At 52.7% G+C, this 22,538-nt stretch overlaps 2 protein-coding genes across 9 annotated transcripts; one reads left to right on the forward strand and one right to left on the reverse strand.

Annotated features, from left to right (window-relative positions):
• Positions 1-16: 16 nt before the first annotated feature.
• LOC109457745 (uncharacterized) lies at positions 17-14,630 on the forward strand. 8 transcript variants are annotated; one of them, XR_016021614.1, is made up of 3 exons: positions 17-5,007; positions 5,373-5,465; positions 6,065-14,630. XR_016021614.1 is itself a non-coding variant. In XM_088799218.1 (2 exons), the coding sequence occupies exons 1-2, from the start codon at positions 2,964-2,966 to the stop codon at positions 4,921-4,923; spliced, it is 930 nt and encodes a 309-aa protein (XP_088655344.1). In that variant the 5' UTR covers positions 17-2,963; the 3' UTR covers positions 4,924-14,630. The 8 variants fall into 8 exon arrangements, 1 of the variants encoding a protein (XP_088655344.1); XR_012490994.2 differs by having other exon boundaries at positions 17-4,380; positions 4,907-5,007; positions 5,373-14,630; XR_016021610.1 differs by having other exon boundaries at positions 17-3,876; positions 4,907-5,007; positions 5,373-14,630.
• A 136-nt stretch (positions 14,631-14,766) lies between these two features.
• On the reverse strand, positions 14,767-21,574 carry RABIF (RAB interacting factor). The gene is made up of 2 exons (XM_019750847.3): positions 20,689-21,574; positions 14,767-17,224 (listed from the first exon to the last, which is right to left on the reverse strand). Exons 1-2 carry the CDS (start codon positions 20,812-20,814, stop codon positions 16,979-16,981), a joined length of 372 nt encoding a protein of 123 aa, XP_019606406.2. The 5' UTR covers positions 20,815-21,574; the 3' UTR covers positions 14,767-16,978.
• Positions 21,575-22,538: the final 964 nt, after the last annotated feature.

Below are 22,538 nucleotides of genomic sequence, written 5' to 3' on the forward strand. Positions count from 1 at the left end.
CACCCCTCCGCCCCCGAACGGGCGGGGCGGGCCTGCGCGGGGCTGTGGGCGCCCCTGCGGTCCCGGGAGCCGGTGTCCATTGCCGGTTTGCTACGTGCCTCAGGCCCTTCTCTCCAGAAGCCACATCTGGCGGAGGCGGGCACCCAGGGTCGCATTATGCCGGTGGTGGCTGCACCCGGTGGGTGTTAAGTGCCACGGCGGAGATGCACCCCCAGGAAGACCCCAGGGGGACCGGCAGCAGCTCGGCCGGAAGAAAGGCGTGGAGGCGGGAAAACAATAGTGACAGGATAAGGATGAGCTGACACTTTGAGCCTTGGAGCCTGGGCTCTGTTCTCCGGGCTTCCGTGATTAAGCCCTTAACCCGCACAGCAGCCCTGCAAGGCAGGACTCCTGTTCCCACCGTACGGATAAGGACAGTGAGGCGCAGGGTGGTTAAGCGACCTCCTCAAATTCACTCGCATCATAAGTGATGCAGCCTCTGCGTATTGCAAGGTGGGGGCGTTGCAGAGAACAGAGTGGTCCCCAACCTCATGGGTGTGAAAGGAGCCAAAGATGGGAGCCATCCGGAGGAGAAACGATGGGGCCTAAATTCAGGAAGCGTGCCACTCACTAGGAGGAAGGGATGCAAATGGGGATGTAAAGTTAGGACGTGGTGATGAATGGGGGACGCACAATAAGGTATCCAGGATGATTAGGTGGCTGGGGTTATGCAGAGGGCCCCTGCAAGTGTGGTTTTATATGAGCAAGAGTGACTCCATCTTGGACACTTGAGTGCTGTGGAAATTTCCCATGAAGACAACTTGTTTGTACAAGTCACCACCACCAGACGGACAGCGTGGCAGTTGGATGGGCTGATAGGAAACAAGTCTGCAAGGACTGATAAGGTGGTGTCATAGGGCTCTGCTGAAGTCCTTAAGAGCCCAGGACTTTGACAGCTCGGGGAGGCGTCTCAATTGACAGAGGACCAAGCTGCTCCACGAACCTCTGAGCTTCGACCTCACTCCCCAGCGAGATCAGATCCTCTCCAGACTGACCTCCAGGACCAGCAACCCCTGCACTGGCTTCTGATTGACTCTGGGATGGGTTTGGTACAAAATACTTACTTATTGCTACGTTGACGGCTGTATTGCTGTGATTACACTGTGCTGTGACCATGTTAGGAGGCTGTTCCTTCCACTGCTTTTCTGTGTGAATAAATGACCATATTGAAAGGCACTAGACCTGAGGGTTTGCCTTAGTTCTCACTGAAAGCCATGGCTACCCCGGAGGCCTTAATCAGTGCGTGGGGGTCTGAAAGTCTCTTGGGGCTTAGTCCTTTTGACTTGCAAAAAGAGACTGCAGCATGGTCTGCTAGCCTAGCAGGGCTCCTGACAGGAGTACAGGCCTGTGTGTATGCTGGCCCCTTGGCATTGCAGGCCATTCACCCACATTATGCGAGCAAGAAGTCAGTCTGGGGAGGGAGAGAGTGTGTTCACTATGGCACGTGTTGAGTTTGGGGGTCTTTGGTACAGCTGGAACTAGCCAAGAGGCTGAAGGGGAGAGATGAGAACTGGAGAGTTACTAGTGTATTTATAATAAAGAGCTATTATTTATGTAATGCCTGAGTTAACGCTCAGCGTAAGGCATTGATGTAAATTTTATTATTTAACGCTGAATGTAAGGCATTGATGTAAATGCTTTGCATATATTAGTATGTTGGCCCATTGGATCTTCACAGCTATCCTGTTGGGTAGGTCCTGCTATATCCCCATTTTGCAGAGCAGGCAATGGAGACCCAGAAAGGTTAAGTGACTTTAAGACATATCAACACTTTCGACGCACTTTTTGGGGTTTAGGGGAGGGAGGATAGTGTCCTACCCTAGAAAAGGGGAGAGAGGAAACTCAAAAAATAGGACTTCCACACTAAAAAGACCTTTTATCCAGCAAACAGCCAAACCCATGAAAGGACTATCTGCCAGGGCCTCTAGGAGCCATCACGAGTCCTGGCCCTGCTCTCAGATTCACCGAGAGGAAGTCTCTATCCTTAAGGGTTCTCCAATTAACAGGGGACGGGGGAGCCGCCTTTTCAAAAGACTCTTCCTGGAGGTACTTGTTCCCCAAAAGAGTTCAGAGAGGTCCTGGGAGAAGGTAGTCTGTTTCTTAGCTCCCCAGCGCTTTGGGACATAGGTGAGCCTGTTCTGCTTCCCACTGCAGTGGAGACTTAAGCCAAGGGGCAGCTGACATCAGATTAGAGAAAGAATCATCAGTGTGAAACAGACACGAGACATAGCAAATTATTTTTAAAAAACTAGAATCTAGGTGCTGTGGTGAGTATGGAAGAATTTGCTGCACAATTATTTTAATTTTGCTGAGTATTTGATAATTTTTCATAATAAAATGTTAGCGAGAAAGGTCATCCTCGTTGCCCTTTGTCAAGGACGTTCTGCGCTTTTGAGGGTCTTGCTGGAGTTGATTCCTGTCTTATGCTCTCTTGGGAGAGCACCAAGACTATTTCACACTTAACGGTGTCATCCTTCAAGCCAGGCAAGCATAACTTTGAGCAAAATTGTAGCCATATATGAGTCGTGAATGTTACTTAATCGAGGTGCACAGCACAACCTAAGGACATCCTTCTAGCTCTGTGTACGTCCTGTTTGCCAGGACTCCCGCCCGCTCCCAACTCCCAAGCTCGCTCTCAGTTTCCGGTGGTGGCCCTAAGTGCTGAGATTTTGCGGCTCCCAGGTGAGGCAGAGCTGTGACGTTGAGAGAGGCGGTCGCCCAGGCAGTGAGGGGACCGGAGGCCGGGAGGGCTCCGGCAGGCTACGCCCCCGCCCTTTATGATGCGTGTTTACATGGCGGAGGGATCTTCCAGCTGACACCGCCGCGCCGGCCCTTCTTTTTTTAAAGAGCCCGGCCACGGGCGCCGATTGGCTGCACGGCCTCGGGGGCGGGGCCCGGGCGCATTGTCTGGTCCCCACCGCGGGATGCCCGGGAGGCCGGACCGGGCAACCCCCGCCTGCAGCCCTCGGACTAGGGCTCCCGGAGCGCTGGGCGCGAGCCCTGGACGGGGTCAGGTTCGGGCTCCCGAGGGAAAGTGGAGTCGGAGCCTGGGCGGCCGGGGCGGAACCAGCCCCCCTCCGAGTGCCACGTCTCCAGGAACCCCTCCTTACTCCCGGACACCCCGCCCCGCCGGGCCTCCGTCCCCCAACCGCCCCCATCTGTGCAGCCCCGGATCCTCTGGACACACTCCTGGGGGTCTCCGTCTTCACCCGGCGGGCTGGGCCCCAACCTGCCCGACCCCACCCCCCGGCCTGCGCCCCTTGGTCCGCCAGCCTGAGAGGGGGCGCCCCCCGCGTTTCTTCCGGTGGCCTAAATCGAAAGGCTACGCTGCAGATTTCCAGACTTGGGGACGACTTTCTCCCCCGGCCCCAGCCCCCGCGCACCGCCCGACACCGGGCTCCGGGAATGGGGGCAGCCGGGCTCCCAGCGGCCAGGGCGGGCGGGCGGGGGGGGGGGGGGCTGGCGGAGAGGCTCGCGCAGCACGTAGCGCACGTGTAGGGCGCTCCCCCCACCCCCAACACTCGTACACACATCCCCCCGCCGCCCGCTGCTCTCCAGGGCTCCCTTCCGCCCTCATCTCGGGTCTGCACATTCCTGGTACTGCGTCCCTTCTGACACCACCTTCCCTCCCAGGCCTGTTGATTCTCCTCTGCCTCCCTCTCCCCAGCGACCAGGCCTTCCCTCTACCTCTTCGCGGTCCATCTCAGCTCCTCTCGCCAATTCAGTGCCATCATCTCTCCCACCACTTTTGGTGCCCTGGAGTCTTTGGTGGCAGCAGCCTTTTTGGCCTCCGCGTTTTATTCCTGTGCCCTCCCACATCGCCTCGTTACTACTCTGGTACTGCACTTAGAACTCGGGATTTGTCTTTCGGCGCGGCGGTCCTGCCCTCTTCCCCTATGCGCACCACTCCGCCGGACTGCAAGCCGCGGGGACCGAAGGAGGGATGGTCTCTAGTCTCCCCCCTCCCCCACCTCCCCACCAGGCACCTGGTAGAAGCTCCACAAATATTTGCTGGGGGGGGGGGGGTTGCTTGCGTGTCTGTGGCTCCGCCTGGCTGAGGATGGAGCTTTGGACTGGACTGGAGGAAAATCTGGCTCCCAGGTGAAGCCAGAAGCAGATCAGCACGTGGGGGTTGGGGGCACCACAAAGGCCGATAAACTGTCCTCCCTGTGGCCCTGCCGTGCTCATTTCCCTTTTCTGGGGGGCTAGTCTCTTGTAGGTACCTCTGCCCCACAGCGAGCCACTGAGGCCCCCCTTGCAGATCAGCTCACACCATGACAAAGGTCTCATGTCTGGGCTTCTGTCCCTGGGAAGCTGGTCTGGATCCAGGGATGATACCTGGTAACCAAATACCTCTTCTTCTTCTCCAGTCTTGGAACCCTTCTCTGCTGACTCAGCAGGAGGGGATCAGGGCTCAGGGCCTCCCCTCCCCAGGGAGCCTCCAACGGACACTGGCAGCTGGATATTCCCATGGTCACCAGCCCTGAGCAAAGTCACCCATGCCAGGCCAAGGCTTCGGGTGTTTCCTCTCATTCTGGTTGGGCCACTTTGGAGGTCCTGGACTCCCAACCTTGTGCTGCTGCAAAAGGCTGACATCCTGCAGCTGCCACCACCCCTAACTAACTAAGAGCTCTGGGCTGAGCAGCCCCTCATAGGCTCGCTGGCCTTGGAGAGTTGGGAAGTTTGGAATTCCCAATGTCTGGGATGAAAGTCTTCCAATGACGTGAGACCTGCACACAACACTAGGCCCCCACGATGCTCGCCTGAAACCACAGAGTTCCACCAAACTGTGTCTCCTGTTCTCTGAGCACAGGGTCTGACACACAAAATCCTAAGTGCTAATTTCCTTTCTTCTATCCCCTGGCAGGAAGGTGTGATCGGTGAGAACTGGAACCGCTGTACTACCAGGAATAAGATAGGACCAGTGGTTGGGAGTCACTAGACTACTGGACACACAACAACTGCGGAGTAGGTGGATACTGTCACCATTTTTCAGATGGAGAAACTGAGGCTCAGAAAGGTTAATTGGCCAAAGTGACACAAGTAGTAACAGAGCTGGGACTGGAATGGTCCTCGGGCCTTTGGTCCCCAAACACCAAGCTGACTTCTCTAAAGCTGAGGAAAGGGGACATGGAAACCCTAGCCCAGATCTCACCGCTGGCTGCCTCTTACCCTGCGGCACAGGCCCACACTCTCCCCGCCAGGCCACTGCGGCCTCACTCTCTTTTGACTGTGATCTCCAGCCCTTTCATTTACACACCAACAGTCTCAGAAAAGAACAAAAGTTTCGCAAAACAATACTTGCCCTTATACGCTGATGCACTTACACGCAGGTTGAGAGCTGCCCCTGTGTAGTCTTGAAAGCTGCCAAACAGCAGTGAGATGCTGGCGGAGCACCCTATTCTGGACGCATGTTGGAAGAAAAGGTCACAGGGCTACATAATGGACTGTGGCACGCTGAGGGGAGAGGCGTCAAGGGTGCCTCCGGGATCTCTCCCCTGAGTAACTGGGCGAGCGGTGGGGCTGTTTACGGAGCCCAGGAAAACGGGGAGGACAGGTTTGGGAGGCAGCCGGAATCGGTAGTTCTCTTTCCCTCTGTTAGAGGTGAGCTAGCTCTTGCTCATCCTAGTTGATGAACAGTTGAGTAATTGGGAACCCAAAACACGGGCGAGGGCTGGTGATCAGATGTGCCATGGCAGTTAGCAGTGTGTGTGGACGTGTGTGCACACGTGTGTGAGATGACGTGTGCATACGTGCGCACACACTGTATGGGCACACACACACACACACACACATACAACATACACAGTCCGTAAAGCCACAGGAGTGGGGAAGGTCACCCAAGGAGAATGGGAAGGAGAGAGCCAGGTAGCGGCCTGTACGCCTGTGTTCACAGGCTGGGCAGATGGTGAGCCAGGGAGAGACAGAAGGACCGGTCCGTGTGGCCAGGCTGATGTCAGGGAAGGAAGTGTCCCAAGGAAGCGCTGGTCCTTCTCTGATTCTGTCTCTCTCCTGCGTGTTCCAGAAAACTGTGCAACACAGAGTGCTCCCAGCACGACAGGAGAAGGCCACAGGAGCTGCAGAGGGGACAGAGCCCTGCCTGTGTCAGTGAAGTCCTTCCACTACCCTCATGAAGCCCACTCCGCCTCTCTCCTGGCAAAGCTGGAAGCCACTGGGGTAAACCGTGTTCTTTTACGAAAGGAGGTACGTTTTGCCTTTGTCGTGCCCCAGGACAGGTGCGGCAGGAGAAGGGCGGTGAGACCACTAGGAGGCTGGAGAGTGTCACATTCAAACCTATGAGACAAACCCGGCAGAGAAGAGTGAGTTCCACGGAGGGATGGGCTCCCCAGGGGGAGTGGAGACATGAAGACAAGTAGGGCAGCTGGGAAGGAGAAGAGAACAGGGAGGAGAAAAAGCAGCACTGTGTCCTGGGGACCCGAACCTGGCAGACACATGTGTCGGGAATGAGGAAGGAGGGTGGAGATGGAAATGAGCTGCTAAAGAAAGGCGGAATCGCTGGGATTACAAAAGGCCTTAGAGTCACATAGTCCAATTCCCTCCGTTTTCTGGACCAGGAGCTAAGCTCAGGGGTCAGGGTCTCAGGTCACACAGTCAGCGGCCAAACTGGGACAAGAACCTTGGGCTCCTGGCTTCTAGAAGTGCTTTTCCTAATCCATCTTCTTCAAAGGAGAGCTTTGGGAGGATGAACTGGGCAAAAGCAAAACGACCCGTACCTATAATAATAGCTAATACTTATTGAGCCTTGAGCCATGTGCCATAAAATTCAGGCTTGAAGAAGAGTTGGAGGGACCCACAGGGACTCAGCATCAAAGGGCTGAGAGAGGCCTAAACTGTCGTGTGCATACAGGCGCCCGGTGGTGTCACTAAAATGCAGATTCTGGCTAACCCGACAAGCATTCTGGCAGGCTTCTAGGGGAAGCGGGTGTTGCTGGAGGAAGGACACACTTTTAGTCACAAGGACTTAAACATCGCCTCCACTGAAAGAGAGTACAGATGGGAAACAGGAGCAGGGACAGGAAGAGGTGGTCCCCAAGAGCGTGCCACCCTAGCCCTGTGCCCACCCTCGCCAGCCAGCGTACACTGACAATGGCATGTCATATCAGCTTTGCCTCCCTGGGCTGCCTCTTGGAAGGAAGGGCAGATGGATTGGGAGAGATTTCTGGAAAGCGTGGGGTACAATGCGAGCTGTGTAAGGCTGGTGGCGAGCGCGGACCAGGGTGGTGGGTTCATCATTGGCCACGTGAACCACTGGGAGGAAAGTGCCAAAATAGGAAAGCAGCTCAGAGCTGAAGACAAATCAGCAGGGTGTAAAAAGGTAAAGCCACCTCATTCCAGTGACAGGCGTGCAAGGCCACAAGGACAGACTGTTGTGCCTTTGGTGCCACTGAGCTGTCAACAGACCTGTTCCTTCCTTTTTCTATCCAAACAAGCGACTCATGGAGCGTGTTTTCCTGGGGCAGGTACACTTTCGCCCAAGGTGGGGAAAGGCCTTGGTCACTCGCAGAATCTTTAGGCCCTTGAGATGCTGAGCTCAGCACCAATGCAGGGTGTTGTGTGTGCAAACACACGTTCGAACGTACGCAGTTACAGGCAGGGTGCATGGGGAAGTCAGCGGCAGCGGCGTCCCTAGAATTGACAACATGAGAAGCCAAACTCCCGGAAGTTCAGGAAAGTAGCAGACGGACCCGTAGCAATAAAATGCATCTGAACTGTATCCCTTTAAGCTGCTCATAGTGCCCATGTATCCCCTCCTCTCCTGACAGACTCATAAATACTTTGTAACGCCCGGTCCCTCCTTCACCCCACTGGCTTCTGCATCCTTGGTGTAGCTGGAACTGCTCCCTACTTGTAATGACAAAAAGAGTCAAAACGGCGGCATATTTTCAGGCCTCGTTCTCCTTAGCTCTGCAGTTCACAACACTGGCTAGTCTTCCTCCTGGAAACAGTCTTCTCCTGAGCTTCTGAGACCCATCCATTCGTCAGCTGTTTACTGAGTGCCTACTATGTGCCAGGCACACAGGACAACACTGCTGGTGTTAAGTACAGGGGAGCACAAACTCCTGGGGGCTTAGAAAAGGCTTTTTGGAAGATGTGACATCGAAGCCTAGACCTACCAGATAACCAGAGAAGATGGCTGGGTAACGAGGGAGAAGCTCAGGGAGATTTCCTAGTGAAAGGAACAGCACGCGGAGAAGTGGACCAGAAGTGACAAGGAACCTGGTTCAGTGGGGAGCCGAGATGGAGGAGGGCTGGGGCAGAAAGGGGTCTTCTCAGCGAATGGCATTGGGACAACTGAGTGTCCACCTGCAAAAGGCTGAAATCCACGGAAACAGGAGCAGATGAGCAGCCGGGGGCTACGGGAGGGGATGGAGCATGACAGCTGACAGGCACGGGCTTCCCTGGGGGCGACAGAATGTTCTAAAATTGACTGTGGTGATGGCGCCCACTTCTGTGAATGTACTGAAAACTGCTGGATTGTATACTATCAAAAAGAGTGAATTTTATGGTATGTGAATTACATCTCAATAAAGCAGTTATTTTTAAAAAGCTGTAGAAGCCAACTCAAGGGTCTAGAGAAGCCTGCAGGCATAGAGCCTCACCGGCAAGCTCTAAACAGGAGAGGGGAAGGGTCTGGCCCTGCTTTGGAAAGGTCGCTGCTGCATGCAGACTGGCTTGAAGGGGTCAGAACAGGGAGCCAGTTAGAATTCAAAACAACAAAATGTGCCAGGTGCCCCGCATGTGTCACCATCCATGGCACTCATCTCTCTCCCTCCCTTCACTCCCTCCCCTTTCCCAACTAAGTTGCCAGGGTCCTCAGCGGTCTCTAGTTGGGGCCTCAGTGTATTACCCCCAACTGATGACGGACACCCTCCATTGGCTCTTTTCCTGTCATTTCTTTCTTTCTTTCTTTCTTTTTTTTTTTTTTTTTAAGATTTTATTGGGGAAGGGGAATAGGACTTTATTGGGGAACAGTGTGTACTTCCAGGCCTTTTTTCCAAGTCAAGTTGTTGTCCTTTCAATCTTAGTTGTGGAGGGCGCAGCTCAGCTCCAGGTCCAGTTGCCATTTTTTTCTAGTTGCAGGGGGCGCTGACCACCATCCCTTGCGGGAGTCGAGGAGTTGAACCGGCAACCTTGTGGTTGAGAGGACGCACTCCAACCAACTGAGCCATCTGGGAGCTCAGTGGCAGCTCAGCTCAAGGTGCCATGTTCAATCTTGGTTGCAGGGGGCGCTGCCCACCATCCCTTGCGGGACTCAAGGAGTTGAACTGGCAACCTTGTGGTTGAGAGCCCACTGGCCCATGTGGGAATCGAACCAGCAGCCTTCGGAGTTAGGAGCATGGAGCTCTAAACGCCGGAGCCACCGGGCCGGCCCCTTTTCCTGTCATTTCAAGCCCAACATGTTGAACAACAAATCCTTGAGCATGTTCCAAAAGGCAGTTCCCCATTTCAGACACGTCTATTCCTGGCAATGGTGACTTTAATACATAAACTCAAAATTCTAAAACTGTGATAAGAAAGTGGCCTATGAACTATCAAATCGCCTTGCATTGCTTGTTTGAAATGCTTGCCCATGCTCCAACCTCTGTGATTTCGTAGTTCTGTGTCGACCCCCCAGCCCGGCCCATCACGTAGGCTCCTGTTCACAGTTCTCCACAGAGGGAGCTGTGAGAGCCAGAGAGCTGCGTGTCAGGCCCTGGGCACCAGCGGTGACGGGAAGGCCGTGGACTCTGGCTGCGACAGCTCCTGATCAAGTGGGAAATACTGTGTTAAGGGGCCCAGACGAGGGGTGACTGCCTGGAGCCCCCAGGGAAAGGCTCACAGAGGAGGTGAGTCAAACAGACGTTTCTCAGGCTTGGAAGCTGAGTGACTAATGTGAGCAAGGGACCGAGACCACATCAGAGCAGCCTCTCCCTGGACAGTGCCTGGCCCTGGTCACGTGTCCCCAGGGCCCTCAGGTAACAGGCAAACAGGTGGAGGAAGCCAATAGCAAGTGTTGTCCTAACTGACAGCTGACCTTCGGCCCCCACCGTGAGGCCTGTGGCAGGGTCTGCCCAGTTGAAGGGCAGTGCCAGGTAGGGGTATCCGCCTGGTGTGCCAGAGCTGGAGATTTTTCAGAAGCTGGAAATCCCAAGTATTATGTTAGACCTCCCAATTTTATTTTCTTCCAAACCTGTAGAGAATTTTTACAAAAATTTATTTGAGTCGAACAGAGATACAGCTGGAAGCAAGATCTCAACAGACTGAGAAAAATGCTTCCCAGACCTCCCAACTTTTTTCTTTTTTAAAATAATTTATTGGGGAAGGGGAACAGGACTTTATTGGGGAACAGTGTGTACTTCCAGGCCTTTTTTCCCCAAGTCAAGTTGTCTTTTTTTTTTTTTTTTTTTTAATTTATTGGGGTGACAGTTGTTAGTGTCCTTTCAATCTTAGTTGTGGAGGGCGCAGTTCAGCTCCAGGTCCAGTTGCCGTTTTCTAGTTGCAGGGGACACAGCCCACCATCCCTTGCGGGAGTCAAACCGGGAGGAATCGAACTGGCAACCTTGTGGTTGAGAGGATGTGCTCCAACCAACTGAGCCATCCGGGAGCTCAGCTGCAGTTAAGCTCAAGGTGCTGTGTTCAATCTTAGTTGCAGGGGGCGGAGCCCACCATCCCTTGCGGGACTTGAGGGATTGAACTGGCAACCTTGTGGCTGAGAGCCCACTGGCCCATGTGGGAATCGAACCAGCAGCCTTCGGAGTTAGGAGCATGGAGCTCTAACCGCCTGAGCCACTGGGTCGGCCCCCAGACCTCCCAATTTTTAAAAGACTCATTCAAAAGCTATAAAAACACCGTTTTACAACACCATGAGCCTCTGCTCTGGTGGGGGCGGGGAGGAAGCAAAGCGGGAGGACAAGCCCCTCCATGCCCTATGAGGCCTCCGCGTGCCCCTCAGTTCGGCCAGCTGCCTCCCCGCTGACCTCCTTCCTCCTCTGTGCCTGCCACACCCATTACCAGGAGCAGCTGCTTCCTGCCCTCCTGCTGCCCAGCGCTGGCCAGGGGCAGGGGAACAGGGATGCCTTGACAGCCATCCCTCCTGGGAGCTGGGGAGATGCTTACAGCTGAGCCCCAGCCTCCGCGCTTAGCCCCCACCCCCAGCAGCAAGCTTTGGGTCCAGGCTTCTCATTCGTCCAAACCTTCACCAAGTGAAGTGCCTGAGGAGTGTGCTTGGCAAAGTCTCTGAGGTCAGGCCAACAAGGCTCAGTGGAACCCAGGCTGCCAGGCCCAGCTGGCAGGGGCGGACCCCACTCACTGCTGGGGGCCTGCTCCTGCTGGCACAGCCCCAGGGCTTCAGGGGGCCCAATACTCAGCGGCTGTCTGAGCTCCCTCCTGCCCAGGAGCCTCAGACAGGCCCAGGCAGGTGGGAGATTGGCTGCCAGCCCTGCCACAGGTGGGTGGGCAGGGGTGGCTTTTCCCACCAGGAGGCCTCAGAGCATGACTCTCCTTCCGGTTGGGTGACTTTACACGTCCTCCCCGAGAAGGCTGAAGTGGGACAGAGAACCCTCTGTGACCCCAAGTGTTCTGCTGGGTGTGAGGGCTCGGAACCGGCAGGCAAGGCAGAGGTTCCCCAGTTGACCGTTCTGCACGGCGTCCCCATGGCTCGTGTGCTAGAAACGGTTCTCCTTTTGAGAACAGAGGTATAGACCTCCTTGCCTAAAAGGCTCCTAAGGATCCTTAAAAGTTATGTTCGATGTTCACAGCCCCAGGCTAAAGACCCCTGCCCTCACAACGCTGCTTCTGGGATCTGGGACTTTACAGGGTGTCAGTGTGGACAGCGGCAGGCGGTGGCCTCTACTGCCCTCTGCTGGCCGTGAGGATGGGGGACACGTAAAATGCCGGTTCGACTCTCGCAAGGGATGGTGGGCTGTGCCCCCCGCAACTAAGATTGAAAGGACAACTTGACTTGGATGGAGTGGATGAGTCCTGGGAAAAACACACTACTGTTCCCTAATAAAAAGTCCTGGAAATATACACTGTTCCCCAATAAAGTCCTGTTTCCCTCCCCAATAAAATCTTTAAAGAAAAAAAGAGGGGACTGTCCTACATTAAAAGATTTAAGAGACAAATAACAAACATAATGCTTGATCCTTAATTATACCCTGACTTTGAAAAACTGACTGTAAAACACATTTGTGGCAACCGGGAAAGTTTGAATACTGGTACGCTGCTCTTATTTTGGGGTAGTATTAATTTTTTAGGCACAAAACCAGATTTGTATCTTCTGTAATAGCCAAAGTGAGTTTCAACAGGTCAGCAAAGCGAAAAGAAAGTACACACAGGAGAGTAAGATGCTGAATCTAGGTAGTGGGCACACAGGAGTTAATTGTCCTAGTCCCCCCACTTTCCTGTAGTTTAGAAAAGTATATAAAACCCTGTGAAAGTCTCCAACGTGGCCTGTAGCTCTCCCCACTATTGGGTGGCTCCATTTAGAAAAACCAGAATGAATTACTTTAAATGAGTCCTGCTAAAATGACACAGCAGTCAGTAGAGTTCACTTTCAATTCCCTTTACAGGTATTTACGATTGGCAGGCACTGGGCCAGGTACCGGGGTACCACAGCAAACAGGATGTCCCTGGTCCCCAGGCTTATAAAATTTACCTTCCTTACAGGTAAGGAAGGAGACTCAAAGGTTTAATTTGTAAATGTGTATAGGTTTTGGAGATAATAGAAAACAAATGCCATCCAATTTTGAGGGAGAGAATATTTAGGAAAGTGGGCTTTGTATCGGACCATTAGCTACATTCTTTTAAAAACCTTTTCATTACTAAAGTATAACATACTCAGAAAAGTGCACAAAAGAAGTACAGCTTAATTTATCACATGACCAACACCCAGATTTAAAAACAACAAGACGTTCCCAGCATTTCAGAAGGTGCCTCATGCCCTTCTAAGTTGTTACACACCTTGGCCACAAATCACTGCGTCCATCCGCCTGGGTCTATTTCTGAGCTGTTTGGTTCCTTTAGTGTATCCGTCTATCTTTGTGACAAACTAGGAGTTCTATCCAATGGAGAAAGTCTCCCATCTTGTCCTCTCTGACTGTCTTGACTATTCGTAGTTCTCTGCATTTTCATATAATTTTTAGAATTGAATTTCACACACACACACAACTTGGGATTTTTAAAATTGGGATTTTACTAAATTTGTGTATCAGTCTGGGGGAAAGTAGACAATTCCAGTATTAGTCAGGAGTTGGCACATTTTTTTCTTCAAGGACCAGATAATAACTATTTTAGGCTCTGTGGGCTGAGGCTAAGTTGAGGCTATTCTGTAGATACTTATATAACTAAAAAGGTAAAAGCCATCCTCAGTTTGCCGCTCCTGAGCCGGAATAAAGCAGATGCTGGCTTGAGTGGACTTGGCCTGTCGGCTGTAGTTTTCTGGCCCCATAAATATTTTCTTTTAATTTCTCTCTGTTGTGTTGTATAAAGTTTTGTGTTGTAGTCTTGCAAATCTATTAATTTCTGGTTCCCCGTTTTCTAGTTCTCTCTTGAGCTGTGCCTAATCTGATGTTAAAACCTTCCCCTGAACTCTTCATTTTGGTTCCTGGATTTAAATTCCAAAATTCACTTGTTTTCACATGTTCAGGTAGCCACTGAAATTACCAAACTTGTGTATCTCCTCGAACATAGTAAGCAGTTATCTTAAGGTCATCTCCAGCCTCTTTGGGCCTGCTTCCATTGTCTTGCTTTCCTGGTTTTCTTACTGTCTTGTCTCACATGGTTGGTTACATTTCACTGTATTCAGGATATTGTCTGGGGATATTAGCAAAATTGTGAAAACAATTCCAGGATTAGGATGATATTTTCCTCTAGAGAGAGTTTTTGTTTGCTTACACCAAAGTTTGGGGATCACCTCAATCTAATTGCAATGCTCTGAGAGGCCTTGCGTCTCCTACTTCTGGTTCACCCTTATTTCTGGGGTGCAAAGAACTGAGGGACATTCACCAGGCCTATCCCTGTCCCCTATTTCTGGAAGGCCTCATTCCAAACTGCTGCCTCCAACTCTGGCAAAGCCGCAGGAGAGGCTACCCCTGAGGCCTCCTCCTCCAGCCTCCACCTTTGCCAAGGGCCAGTTTTTTCAAGGTCATGTCAGCCCTCCGATGCCTTCAGATTTCACAAACATTTTGGCCAGCCTGTGTACTTGCCGTTCAGTGGGTGGTCCCTCCAAATGACCTGTCCACACTTACCAGGGAAGCAGTCTTGTTAGTCACATGTCAGTTACTTGAGCAGCCTCTGCATGTCATGGTAACAACATGCAAAATGTCAGTGCACCATTGTACATCTCCAATTCTGTGTTAAAAATTTTTTTTGTAGAAACAGTTAGGCCTTGGATAAGTCAAGTGCCCTCCCCAACAGGAACTGCAGCTTTCTATACTCATGGCAGCAGGCATGAGTTACCTCTACCTACCTACCTACCTACCTACCTACCTACCTACCTACCTACCTACCTACCTAGGGCAAACAGCACTCAGCTGACTCAGGCGTTTTTACTGAGAGCCTAGCATGTGTGAGGGGAACAAAGAGATGACACGCTCATTTTATCATGGATGTTAAGTGATTCATGAATTTGTTGACAGACCTCAAGATAAACCCTCAGGTTCAGGTTTCCTCTCTCCTCTGCTTTGACAAATTATATATTCTTCCCAAGAACGTGCAGGAATCTAATTTCCACTGTTTAAATGCCTTTATTTCTTTCACATCAAACTGAAAAGGCATAATAACAACTCGATATTTCTGGCGACTGTGGCAACAATGCTTGGCAGTTCTCAAAAAAGAAATACAAATGACCAATAAGTATATAAAAATTTCATTAGAAATAACATCAATGCGAATCAAAACAATGATACTATTTTTTTCTCCTATTAAAGTGGCAAAATATTCTTTTAATGATAATAAATACCCAGTGTTAGAAAGGTTCAGGGAAGTGAGTCCGTCTCACACCCTGCCACCCCACTTGTAAGAATATATGCCAAGGAAGTAGTCGGGGATGCAGATGCAGACGTAAGCACAGGATGCACGTTGTATCACACTGTTTATAAGAAACTGGGACAATCTAATAGTGGATTGTTGAAATAAATTATAGTAAAATACAATGGAATACTAACAACAGTGGTGTACATAGATGGGTATCTACTAACATGAGAAGCCAGTATTTTGTTAAGAGGAAAAAGCAAGTTATAAAAGAGTACAGTATGATCTGGTATTTGTTTTACCAAACAATACATGTTTACATGGACATGTAGAAAAACACCGAGAATGATAAACACCACATTACCATGGACAATCTCTGCAGGGTGGAAATATGAGTGATTAAAAAAATGTTTGTACCCATTTTTGTATTTATCTGTAATGACGTATACTATTTCTGTGATTAAAAAAGGAAAGAAAAGTCGAAGCCTAATTGTAAAAAACGCTTTGCCTACTTTGGCTGTGCGAGGGAGGGGCCACACGCCCCAGAGGCATCTACTTGGTTTTGTTCCTTCTGACCTGAGTGGATAATTCTCACAGTTGTTTTTCTGCAAATGCCATAATCATGGACATTTGACCGATTCTCTGGAAAACAGTTCTCTCGTTTTCTACTAGAGCTCACTGAGGCTCTGACTGGGGAAGAGGGAAGTGGCTGGTTGCAAAACTGTGCCCACTGCCTGCACTTTAGTTGAGCCCTCAGGGTAAGCTGCGGGGAGAAGGGGGCAGGAAGCAACCAGAAGCCAGATGCACACGAACAGACTGCAGGCTGTAAGGTCTCTACTTCAGTTCTAGGCCTCCTGGATCTCAGGAGGAGGGAGAGGACAGCTGAACCTGGTCACATAGATTCCTCCGAAGGTGAGTCATTCCAGAAGAGAAGTGATACATAACTGGAAAGCTACTCAATGGGTGAACAAGTCTGCCAGTACCAAACTGTCAGAGTAACCCCACAGCTGCAGAATCAGAGGCGTCTGGATGCGAAGTTTGTAGTCTGGGTTGGTAAATATTCCAAATGAACCAAAACTGTGAGAACCACGCCCTGCAGGTTCAGTAAATGATGACACTCACTGTCCTTTAAAGGATTAGTCTCCTAAGAACAAAGGAAGCGTTACTTGTCCACATAAGACAAAACCACAAACTCCTGTGTGACAGGGCAAAGGCCTAGGCCCATAGCCCGCAGCCTCTACTGTGGTCCCTGGAGATCCTGGGAAAACAGCCCAGGCTGAGCTTTCCTTGGGGTGGCCGCCGGATGGAGTTGAAAATCTGATCCTCAACTTATCGGCCGGAGCAGTGAGGCGCTAACGTGACGGCAAGAGAGGCCACATTCACCTTCACAACACAAAGTCACTGTGGAGCTGGAGCAGAGGTGCTCACACACAGTATCAGGTGTGTCCCAAGTGTCTGATTAGCAGTCTAAGTACTGACACTTGGAAATGCTATACTTCTTTTAAAAGGAATAAATTACTGTAGATACAGTTGGCCCTACAACCAGGTCGCTCTCAGACACCTGTATGCTTCCTGCAGGAGAGGTGGAGCTTCAACTATCAGCACAAAAGCATCATCTGTCATGTGTCCTCGTGGCTAAAAGGCAGACGATGGCTGTTCCAGAGCAGGACACAAGGGCCCTGGGTAAGAGCCCAGGCAGACCGCCGGGTGTGACAAAAGCTTGGTGGGAGCATCGGGCCCTACACGGGGGGAAAAGGGGGGTCAGGAAATGCTGTGATGCCAAGTGAACTGAGCGAGAGGCGTGCATGCGAGGCTGACGAAGCAGGACTACCCTCTGCACGCCCAGCTGGACGTGCGCCACTTGTGATTTGTACTAGGACAGAGAAGGCTGTTGCCCAGGTTAAGGACCAGTTCTTGTGAGCAGCAGCTTTTACAGTTGGGGGTGGAGCTGAGCCCCCACCCCCCGTTACTCATGGGAAACCCGTTCCAAGGCCACGTAGAAACTATTCTTGTCATCCAGGCAATGCCAGCCGATGGGTCCGATTTCACAGTCCGCACAGACCAGAAACTTGACGTTGCCCACGTCCTTGGTGAAGCCCACGTTCTCAAACATGAACATGTCGTCCACCAGCCAGTGGTCCTGGAGAAGGTCGCCCTCGGGACTGCTGCCGTCGGCCAGAGCGGGCTTCTTCCTCATGGAGGGAAGGAAGAGCTGCAGAGGAGAGAGCCAGGACCACAGGGCTGGGCAGCCTAGTCACCGCCACCCCGTTCTCCATACCCTCTGCATGGCGCCCAGTGCTTTCTGGGAATGGAACCAAACGAGGGCTCTCTCATCACCGAGTTACAGATGAGGGTGCTGGGTGGCTCCTGTCGCCTGTGGTCTGGGCCCTGATTCTGAAGCGCCATGAAAGAGGAACTCTGGCTGGCTGCGGTGGTAACTTGGCTTCACTGCTCTCCTGCCCACTGGCTCCAAGGCCAGACCTGCTCCTCGTCCCCCAGCTCACTGTGCTCCAGCCACACCAGCCTTCCTGCCGTCTTCAAACAGGGTAAGTGTGCTCTGCCCATGGGTCCTGGCGAGGCCAGCTCCTTCTTGATTGTCAGCTCAAAAGTAACCTGCTCAGGGGTCTTCCCTAACCAAGCCATCTGAATTAGCTTCAGGGCGCCCACTGTATTTTCATTTTTAAAAACGGCTTTACTGACATGTCAGCACGTGTAGTGCACACTCCAAGTGTACAATCTGATATATTCTGGCACAGGCTCACATCAACGAGCCATCACCATAATCAGATAACGAGCACATTCATGACCCCCAAAGATTCCTCACGCCATTCGGCTCTTTATTTTGTACTTACCATTCTCTGAAATTACCTTATTGACTTACTGGCTTAGTCATTTACCATGGGTCTCCCTCCACTAGAAGGTGAGCCCAGGAAAGGAGAAAGCTTACCTTTCTGTTCACTACTGTACCTCCAGTGCCTAGCATAGGACTGACACAGAGCAAATCTCAAACAGTTGCTGAAAGAATACATATAGGCTATCCGGCTTTGCTCTAGCCTCTCCCTATTATGAATATGCTGGACTTAAGAAATAATGTTAAAAAGGAAAATCGAGCTCTAGAATTCGGACTGCTAGCCCTAGGACCCTGACTCTCTAACCCACATGCCTTCTGGTCGTCAGGAAAAAGCCTCCAGCAAACACGCACACACCTCTTTCACACTCTCCATTCGGTTAGTTCACACACACTCAGCTGCCCCAGACGATGCCAGCAAAGTCATGACCCCTCATGGCTGCTGCCAGTACTCTTATTTCCACCCCGCAATACACCCCCAAACTCTTAGTGTGCTGGTCTGGCACTGGCAAGCACAATAAAAGCAGAATTTTGAAAGAAAAAAAAAAAAAAAGATTGGAGTGTGGACTAACATTAGTCCAAAAAAGGAAAATGCGTTGGTAGGGATGACTAGGTCCCCCCCATCACAGCTAGGAAGTCCCCAAGAGTTCCTAATGGGCACTGAATACGTGGACATGCACTGGTGAGGCCCCGGAGGGTAACCCCGCAGGGAGGAGGGGCGACCCAGAACATTCCTACTGCCCGTCGTGCAAGCACTTGGCTGATTAAAAGAGGTATCTGTGCTGTGTCACCTGAGATGACATCTGAGGACATCGCAAAACAGGACAGTCCTGCCGCCATCATATTGTCATTCTAGTCACTCTTTTTGCCTCATCTGACATTTAAATGAGTCCCTAAAGCTTTGTTTTACCCTAAGGGAAAATGGAAACAGGCAGAGGCGAGGAGAGTTAGGAATCAAAATTCAGGCACCAGGCAACCTGGATCCTGGTCCTAACTAACTTTCTGTGGGCCTGAATTTCCTAAAAACACTTCTGACCTACCCCTGTATTGTAGGTGTGAAGTCACATCCTCACTACACGCACGGGGAGAAAATCCAAGAGCACCTGAGCCTCAGCACTCAGGGGGCATCCAACAAGGCACACCAGCCCCCTCCCAGGGTCCCCACTGCCTGTCTGATTAGTGTTAAGGGAAATGCTACTACTCACCCTTCCCTCTCTTCCCCAAGAGTTCCATCTCTGTTTAGATCCTGAAGTCAGGCCCACCAGATGGCGCGTATGTGTGCGTATGTCTGGCAACAGGACCCCGACCTACTCCCTGCAGAGCCGGCCTGACTACTAGGGCCAGGGCATGGGACATAACACGTGGAATACGATGAGGCCTTCTGATGACCACCGGGTAGAAACCAAGAAGTCAATGCCTAGGCTGAGGCAGCCGACGTGGTGGGTTGGGGGCCAAAGCTGCCGGTTAGGTCCCTCAGCAGGTGGGTTGACTCTGCTGTCAGGCCCGCAGCCCGAGGGCCTCAGAGGTAGGGAAACACCACAACTCAGTGAGGTTCTGATGGCGGCCTCAGTTTGCTTTTTCAGGAACTGTTAACTTTTTAACTTTTTTAACTCAAGTACCTTTTTAAAAACAAAATATTTTCTTTCTCTCTGTAGCAATACAGTCTCATTGTAAAAAGTCGACACGCACGCTACAATGTCGATGAGAATACAAACTGTTACAATTCAGAGCCCTCTCCTGCTAACTTTCTTGTAAGCGCTCCCTTTCCGCGAGCACTTGTGGTAGGTCCACGGTGTCCCCGAGCCTGGGCAGGCCGCTGTGACAGCCTCGGCCGCGGAGGTGACAAGGAGGTGACAAGCTACCACTTTTGCCAGCTTCTCTGGGAACACCATGGGAGGCCGCCACGGGAGAGACGCACTGAGAGACGAGAGGCCCCCAGAGCCCCTGCCGGTGCCCGTGTCTGCACCTTCCCCGTCCGCGGGCCGACACGGGACAGAAGGAGCGTGAGATGGCTGCTGTCATGCCAAAGACCCCAAACGAGAACGGGCAGGACCGGGCACTCACAGGCTAGTGGTACGAACAGTCGAAACAACGAATACTGATAATCCCGCAAGACCAAGCGAGATTAGACCTGGGGGTGCTTTGCAGTCCCGACGCCACGGTTCTCAGCGTCGGCACCACTGACGGGCACTGGAGAAGTCGCAGCGGCGGGGCTGCCCCGCACGTCCGCGGGACGCCAGCTGCCCCGCCACAGACCGGACGCTGGCGCTCCCCACAAGCTGAGCGCGAACCCCGATTCCCACTGGGAGAGGGCCTGAGGGCGGAGCCCGTTTCGGGGGACACTTCTGGGCGACAGCAGGCGGGGAAATGAGATTACGCCGCGCCTTCCTGCGGCGAGTCACACCGCAATGGAAGCCGAGCAAAACGGCACTTCCCCCCTTTCTCACGTGGCCGATGGCGGTACGAAGGGGACTCAGCACGGTTCGTGACTTGAAGAAAAGACAAATCAGGTCTTCCTGCAAAATGGTTTCTCGGGACTCGAGGCATCTGCCCCACCTGCCGTGTGACTCGTCGGGATGGTCTGGGTCCCCGCGGCTACCCGGTCCCCGCACCCGGCTGTGGTTCCCGGAGCCCCTTCAGGGCGGGGGCGCGTCGGAGGGGTCGGCGGGGCTCCGCGGGACGGAACCTGGTCACAGCCCCGCCCGGCGGCCCGAGGGCTCACAGACCCGGGCGCCGGCTCCAGACCCTCCGCGGGGCCCGACGCCTCGGGCGGGGACTCGCCCGGCCGCCTCCCCTTCCCCCGCCCTTCCGCCCTCCGGGCCCCCTACCTGCCGGCGGGAGAAGAGCGCCGTCCCCGGCTGCAGGACCCGCGAGCCGCAGCGCTGGCACAGCACCGCCTTCCGGTTCCGGCCCTCGGCCGACACCAGCTCGTTCGGCGGCGCCTCAGGCTCCATCGCAGCCGCCACCCCAGCCTCGGGGCCTCGATCGCGCAGGTGCGGGCTGGGCTCGCTCTTCTCCGACTGCGCCGGCGCGGCCCAGAGGGGCGGGGAGCGGGCGGCCACGCCCCCCTACGCAGGCGTCCGCTTCCCACGCGCTGGGCTCTACTGCGCGCGCGCACGCGTTCACGGCCGCCCCGAGTGCTCGGTGTCGGCAGGGTTTTGCGACAGGATCACTGCCTGGGACGTGACAAATCTTCTCCACACTCACCTGTCACCAGGCTCACCTTACTATTGGGAAAAACCCGGACAAGTCTTTAAGAGGACCATAACTCTAGCTTCCTGAGACTTGAATTTAGCGCCATGCATGAATGGGGGCGCGGGCGCCACGAGGGGCCTCGAGGGCAGAGCCCGTTAGCAAGTCTCAGCCACATTAGCTTCTGCCGGAGACTATGCACCTCGCTGGGGTTGGGAAACGAAGCCTGCGCGCTTTGATCGCTTGCCCGTCCTGATCAGAGCGACCAGTACTATGTGGCAAAGCCTCGTGTTGCGGCTTCAGGAAGCGAGGCAATTGTCACAATCCCCTCGTGGGGGTCTCATTACTGCCAGTGCGCAAGGACGGTCAAGAACAGAGCGGTTCCACTCCAGGGTCCCCAACGCCACTGCTCTGTCATCGCACTGCTTTCTCATCCCATCTCATTAGTCTTTAGATCTGCAGCTTATCTCTAGGCCATGGGCTTCCTGAAATGGCCGAGGAAGAATGTAAGGGGGGACCAGGCCACTTGATTAGGTAATGTCTAATTTACCCACCACCCCCGCCTGCATTTTTTCTCCTTTTTCTTCATTAACTCAACACTTAGTGAGTATAATATTCTAGCCCCTGAGGATTCAATGACAGGCACTTTGTATCTGAGAACAGTCTAAGCCAGGGGTGTCCAAACTGCGGCCCGCGGGCCAACTGCAGCCCGAAATCCATTTTTAATTGGCCTGCAGCAAATTCCAAAAATGTATTTACTTTACTTAAATAAACCAGGTGAGGCAATGCGTACTTCACCTCGAGTGAGTGGCCCGGCTGTTTGTGTATTTTACTGCATATGGCCCTTGATGAAAAACGTTGAAAAAAGTTTGGACACCCCTGGTCTAAGCAGAAAAACAGACCCAAGCCCAACGATGTGTGATAAAGATAATCTGGGGAACAAAGTAAATGGAAGCACAGAATAAGGAGTCACAATCTCGGGCCAGAAAAGGCTTTACGCTGGGATGAGGCATTAAAAGGCAACTAGGACTCTGGCAGGAAAGCCAGATTATTTTGCATAGAAGGAACAGTAGAAACATGAACGAGTAGCCACCACTGACGCTGCAGCACAGTACCATTATGCCTGGGGGCGGGGGAGGAGGCCAGGCAGTAAAGGGAGGTGAGATCAGCAAGGTAGAAGGGGCCCAGGTCACCAGGGGGCTAATGTCATGCTATGGAATTTGAACTTTATAATATGGGCAATGTAAATCTGGGATTTTAGGCCAGAAGTAACTTAGAAGCGTTACTGAAAATTTGCCATTTGTGAGGTACTGTAATGACCCTACGTGGGCTGCAGAAAGGAGACTGAGGACAACATGGAGGGCCAGACTGGGAGACAGGAAGAGCAGAGGCAAGGATGTCAGGGCCGGGCAGGAGAGGAAGGCCTGCTCTTTGTGGTATCAAAGGGAATGAAAATAGCGGGATGGATTTGGAACAAAGACAAAAT

Source organism: Rhinolophus sinicus, chromosome 6 (assembly GCF_057876585.1).
Source record: "Rhinolophus sinicus isolate RSI-liver-muscle chromosome 6, RSI-T2T, whole genome shotgun sequence".
Lineage (NCBI taxonomy): Eukaryota > Metazoa > Chordata > Mammalia > Chiroptera > Rhinolophidae > Rhinolophus > Rhinolophus sinicus.

Coding starts and splice junctions, on each gene's coding strand:
- LOC109457745 (XM_088799218.1), top strand. CDS start 2,964: ATGCCCGGGAGGCCGGACCGGGCAACCCCCGCCTGCAGCCCTCGGACT.
- RABIF (XM_019750847.3), bottom strand. CDS start 20,814: ATGGAGCCTGAGGCGCCGCCGAACGAGCTGGTGTCGGCCGAGGGCCGG. Junction 17,225..20,688: donor CGCTCTTCTCCCGCCGGCAG/GTAGGGGGCCCG, acceptor TCTCCTCTGCAG/CTCTTCCTTCCCTCCATGAG.